This window comes from Chiloscyllium plagiosum, unplaced genomic scaffold (assembly GCF_037043375.1).
Source record: "Chiloscyllium plagiosum isolate Xiang-an unplaced genomic scaffold, Cpla_swu_hap1 HiC_scaffold_21, whole genome shotgun sequence".
Classification (NCBI taxonomy): domain Eukaryota; kingdom Metazoa; phylum Chordata; class Chondrichthyes; order Orectolobiformes; family Hemiscylliidae; genus Chiloscyllium; species Chiloscyllium plagiosum.
The window spans coordinates 56,850,378-56,856,377 of record NW_028270159.1 but is presented as its reverse complement, the minus strand read 5'-3'; the positions used below and the strand labels follow the sequence as shown (position 1 = coordinate 56,856,377).

The 6,000-nt window shown below is 43.2% G+C and overlaps 1 protein-coding gene across 1 annotated transcript in view; it reads left to right on the top strand.

Annotated features, from left to right (window-relative positions):
* Positions 1-672: 672 nt before the first annotated feature.
* The window catches only part of LOC122564689 (ectonucleoside triphosphate diphosphohydrolase 8-like), a 98,321-nt gene continuing 92,993 nt past the window's right edge, over positions 673-6,000 (top strand). The window contains exons 1-2 of the mRNA XM_087998661.1: positions 673-711; positions 936-1,072. Coding sequence (XP_087854787.1) covers positions 947-1,072 — 126 coding nt within the window. The 5' untranslated portion in view covers positions 673-711; positions 936-946. The remainder of the gene's footprint in view (positions 712-935; positions 1,073-6,000) is intronic.

Sequence of the window (6,000 nt, the reverse complement as noted above, 5' to 3'; positions counted from 1 at the left end):
TAGCACTACTGTCTCACAGCGCCAGGGCCCTGGGTTCTATTCCTGCCTTGGGCAACTGTCTGTGTGAAGTTTGCACATTCTCCCTATGTCTATGTGGGTTTGCTCCAGTTTCCATTCACAGTCTAAAGATGTGCAGTTTAGGTGAATTGGCTATGCTAAATTGCCTATAGTATTCAGGGATGTGTAGGTTAGGTGCATCAGTTGGGGGAAATGTAGAATATTAGGACAGGGGAATGGGTCTGGCTGGGTTACTCTTCAGAGGTTCAGTGTGAATTGGATTTGTTGGGCCAAATGGCCTGTTTCTGCACTGTGGGGATTCTAATATTCTAACACCCTTAATTGCTATTTAATCTCAGTCAATCCAGCCAGTTCCTTTCATTTAGTAATTCCAGACTGGGAGTCATTCTGTGAACTGGGGCTCCTACACGTCCAAGTGCCAAAACTCCTTCCTGGGGTGTGCTGTCCTGAACACATGGGGTCTCACCAAAGCTCTGTGCAACTTCCAGCCATTCGTGTGTTAACCCTCTGGAGTTCACAGATAACATTCCTACGGCTCCACTATATTTTATCCACTTAGTTTCTGTGCTAGGACACTAACTCATCTCTACTGATCCACAGTTTCTAGCTTCTCATTTATTAAAGACCTTCAAACAAAGACATCTGGATTTCATCTCCAGCTGAAAGCAACCATTTGTGCTTTCTATTCTTTTGGTATTTCTGCTCTTTTGTACTTTGTATTACTTGCTAGAATCTAATATTTATTGGAACTATTTATAAATTGATAATTTCACTTTTGCTGTTTCTCATTCAGAATAAGAATAAAAAGTTGATCATGTGACAAATTAATGTTGTTTCCAATTGCTCAGAATTGAATCTCATAGAATTGGATTTTTAGTCCTTTTTATTCCTTTTTTTTTGTATCTCTATGTTTGCAGTTCTTTTAAAAATGGAGGGACATAAGAATCAACGGATGGTGAAAATCCTGTTGATCACTATGCCGATCTCTGTGACCACTGTTCTGATTATGAATCTGGCAGGGTCCAAGTATCTCCATCTAAATCCTGGAAAGAAGGTCAGTTCAGCAGAGACTTCCAGCAATGTGTACAATTTCACCAATGTTTTGCATTTGCAAGTAGTCATTAGTTGGCAAAGTATCAGGTCTGTACATAGCATTTCACCCCATGCCTCTTCCCTCCACCACCATGTACCAAAAATGGAATTGGACTCATTGGGGAATGAAATGGGGAAAGTGACCATGGAGCCTGAACAGAGAACTGGGGACTTGGGCTGGAACAGAATAGAAATTTCATGGGAATGTGAATTTGTTGTTGAGCATTGGGTTAGTATATCTCAAGCTGAAATGTAGGTTAACCTTTTTATTTTCAAACGGAATTTTGAAACCTGACAAATGAAATTGTAAACTAGTTAATTGCTCATCAAGGACAAAGGCAAACAATTAGCTGGAAGTGATGTCTGAACTGATAATATGAGCAAAGGGGACCGCTTGGCATGTAGTGGTAGTATCCCTACCCCTGAAACAGGAGGTCTGTGTTCAAGTTTTACCTGCTCCAGAGATGTGTCATAACATTTCTGAATAGGTTTATCACCAAAATAGCTTAGTTATTATGAGCAGAATGCCAAGTGCATGTGTTACATGGGTCACATTCTAAAAGGTTTCTATCAGTTAACAACAGCCAGGGTCTTTCAAAGAATTGAACGATTCACCTCCACATTGTTCCGCATTCCTTGTTGGGTCTTCTAAGCTGGGCTTTCCCAGAAATGCAAAGTGCAGCGCAATGGAGAGCTCCATCACAGTAGAATCATGAAAAAGATATGATTGCCAACAATTTATGACACTAGCTGCCATCTGGTAAATTTAAAGATCCAGTTAGTGAAAGCATGATCGAATAAGTCAGTGAATGGGTAAGATGTAAGAATGGATAGGTAGGGTGTCAGGTGGTTTAGGAGGGTCAGTGGGTCATCAGATTGGGTTGACAGGGACAGAAATACTAGCCTTGGCAACAAAAGATTTTTTAAAAATTAATAGTTTAGCAATACATGAATATTTATTTCATACTGATCCTAATGTGATCAAGTTCAATATTTATTGAAAACAGAAAAAGAAGAAAAAGATATGAAAGGTTGAAGTTTGTCTTTTTTTGACTATGTCCAAATTTTATCAAAATTTTCAATGAGTTTTTTCATTGTATCTTACCAAATTCATCTCATTAACTGTCTACTCTGTCCTCATAGTGTTCTTCAGGTCCGATTCCAGAGCTATCTTACCACATGCCATTTCTAGAACAACTTATCAAATATCTACAAAAGCACCCCTTGTGGATGGGCCATCTCTGAAAGCCCATTGTACACCCAGACAGGCAAATGTTTTCTGAAGCCGGCTGTTAGATCGGGGATGTTAGCAGTAGAGGTCAAAGAAGGGAAAATGGCACCACAATTCTCTGAGAGGTATCTGGACGTTAGGGGTGGTGCAAAGAAAAGTGATCCCCTTCCCAGGCTACCAGCAGAGAAGGTCACACCACAGACTCTGACCGGCTCATCCTAGGCCAGTGCCATTTTCATTCTGCAGAGGAATGGCCAGCATTACTATAAGGCCATTATGGGCGGAAGGCCTGTGCTACAATGACCTTCTGTACTCCATCAGGGGATGTGTCACACATTTCTCTTTGCTTTTTCACAATCACTGTATCACTACTACTATAACACTCACCTTCCTCTCTCTATGCTATCATAACTCTCCCTTGGAACACTTCACTATCTTTAACTAGCACTAATTGCTGTGCCACGAGATTTCACTTCACTCAATTCCGCTCTGTTTTCTTATTACAGAAGAAGTAACCTATAACAGGGAATAGAGAGCCAAGAAGAAACATTGCAAGCCACTGGCACTCAGGGGACTTCTAGAGACCAGATATCTGTTCAGCCCCAGGCTTGAGAGGACCCTATTACATTGACAATCAGGGACTTTTTCCACATGCATAACGAAAAACAGGGGAGGTAGATACGTATAGAACATAGAACATAGAACATAGAAGAATACAGCGCAGTACAGGCCCTTGGGCCCTCGATGTTGCGCCGATCCAAGCCCACCTAAACTACACTAACCCACTATCCTCCATATACCTATCCAATGCCCTCTTAAATGCCCATAAAGAGGGAGAGTCCACCACTGTTACTGGCAGGGCATTCCATGAACTAACGACTCGCTGAGTGAAGAACCTACCCCTAACATCTGTCCTATATCTACCCCCCCTTAATTTAAAGCTATGCCCCCTTGTAATACCCGACTCAATACGCGGGAAAAGGTTCATACTGTCGACCCTATCTAACCCCCTATCTTTGAGGCAACGGCCTCATTGCCTGGAGGCTGCAGGGGTGCAGACAATCATGTAAGAGTCTGGCTGCCACAGTTGAAAAGTTAAAAATCACACAACACCGATAGGTTTATTTGCCAGGTGTTGCATGACTTTTAACTTTGTCTCGCCCAGTCCAGCACCAGAACCTCCATATAAGTGGAGAGTCATAGAGGTGTACAGCATGGAAACAGACTCTTCGGTCCAACCCATCCATGCTGACCAGATATCCCAACCCAATCTAGTCCCACCTGCCAGCACCCGGCCCATAACCCTCCCAACCCTTCCTATCCATATACCCATCCAATGCCTCTTAAATGTTGCAATTGTACCAGCCTCCACCACTTCCTCTGGCAGCTCATTCTATACATGTACCACCCTCTGTGTGAAAAAGTTGCCCCTTAGGTCTCTTTTATATCTTTCCCCCCTCACCCTAAACCTATACCCTCTAGTTCTGGACTCCCCGACCCCAGAGAAAAGACTTTGCCCATTTACCCTATCCAGGCCACTCATAATTTTGTAAACCTTTATAAGGTCACCTCTCAGCCTCCGACACTCCAGGGAAAACAGCCCCAGCCTGTTCAGCCTCTCCCTGTAGCTCAGATCCTCCAATCCTGGCAACATTCTTGTAAATCTTTTCTGAACCCTTTCAAGTTTCACAACAGCTTTTCGATAGGAAGGAGACCAGAATTGCACGCAATATTCCAACTATGGCCGCAATATGATCTCCCAACTCCTGTACTCAATACTCTGACCAATAAAGGAAAGCATACCAAACGCCTTCTTCACTATCCTATCTACCTGCGACTCCACTTTCAAGGAGCTATGAACCTGCACTCCAAGGTCTCTTTGTTCAGCAACACTCCCTCGGACCTCACCATTAAGTGTATAAGTCATGCTAAGATTTGCTTTCCAAAAATGCAGCACCTCACATTTATCTGAATTAAACTCCATCTGCCATTTCTCAGCTCATTGGCCCATCTGATCAAGATCCTGTTGTAATCTGAGGTAACCCTCTTCGCTGTCCACTACACCTCCAATTTTGGTGTCATCTGCAAACTTACTAACTGTACCTCTTATGCTCGCATCCAAATCATTTATGTAAATGACAAAAAGTAGAGGACCCAGCACCGATCCTTGTGGCACTCCACTGATCACAGGCCTCCAGACTGAAAAACAACCCTCCACCACCACCTTCTGCCTTCTACCTTTGAGCCAGTTCTGTGTCAAAATAGCTAGTTCTCCCTCTGTTCTGTGAGATCTAACGTTGCTGATCAGTCTCCCATGGGGAACCTTGTCGAACACCTTACTGAAGTCCACATAGATCACATCTACCGTTCTGCCCTCATCAATCATCTTTGTTACTTCCTCAAGAAACTCAATCAAGTTTGTGAGATAGGATTTCCCACGCACAAAGCCATGTTGACTATCCCTAATCAGTCCTTGCCTTTCCAAATACATGTAGATCCTGTCCCTCAGGATTCCCTCCAACAACTTGTCCACCACGGACATCAAGCTCACTGGTCCATAGTTCCCTGGCTTGTCCTTTCCACCCTTCTTAAAAGGTTGATGATTGCAATGGAGATCTACATCCAGTACTCTAAGGGTCTGCTAGAGAGGTGCACTTTTCTGAGCTCCATTGTCTCATCCATTGGCACACAGGGTTGCTGGACCTGATGTTCACCACAGATGTACCTTTCTCACATAGAGATATGGCAGTGCCAGGAGACAGACAGTGGATTAGAAACCGTATGAAGCCCTCTCATGGTCCAGTAATATTATCACTCCCTTGGAACACTTCACTATCTTTAACTAGCACTAATTGCTGTGCCACGAGATTTCACTTCACTCAATTCCTCTCTGTTTTCTTATTACAGAAGAAAGTAGCCTATAATAGGGAACTGAGACTGTCTGCACCCCTGCAGCCTCCAGGCAATGAGGCCATTGCCTCAAAGATACATATCTACCTCCCCTGTTTTTCATTATGTATGTGGAACAAGTCCCTGATTGTAAATGTGATAGGGTCCTCTCCTGCCTGGGGCTGCACAGATGCCTGGTCTCTAGCAGTCCTCTGAGTGCCAGTGTCTTGCGATTAGGAAATGTTCTGGGTATCTGGATTCAAATTCCACTATTTGCCAGAGTGGAATTTGAATTCAGTAAAAAATCTGGAATCAAGTACTTAATAACTACAGTAAATTCTCGGAAAAATCCATCTAGCTCACTCACCAGCCAATGGGCTGAGGAGCGGCAGATGGAGTTTAATTTAGGTAAATGCAAGGTGCTGCATTTTGAAAAAGCAAATCAGGGCAGGACTTATACACTTAATGGTAAGGTTCTGGGGGGTATTGCTGAACAAAGATACCTTGGAGTGCAGATTCATAATTCCTTGAAAGGAGAGTTGTAGGTAGATAGGATAGTGAAGAAGGCATTCGGTATGCTTTCCTTTATTGGTCAGAGCATTGAGTTGGGAGGTCATGTTGTGGCTGTACAGGACATTGATTAGGCCACTTTTAGAATATAGCGTGCAATTCTGGTTCCCTTCCTATCGGAAGAATGTTGTGAAACTTGAAAGGATTCAGAAAAGATTTACAAGGATGTTGCCAGGGTTGGAGGATTTGAGCTATAAGGA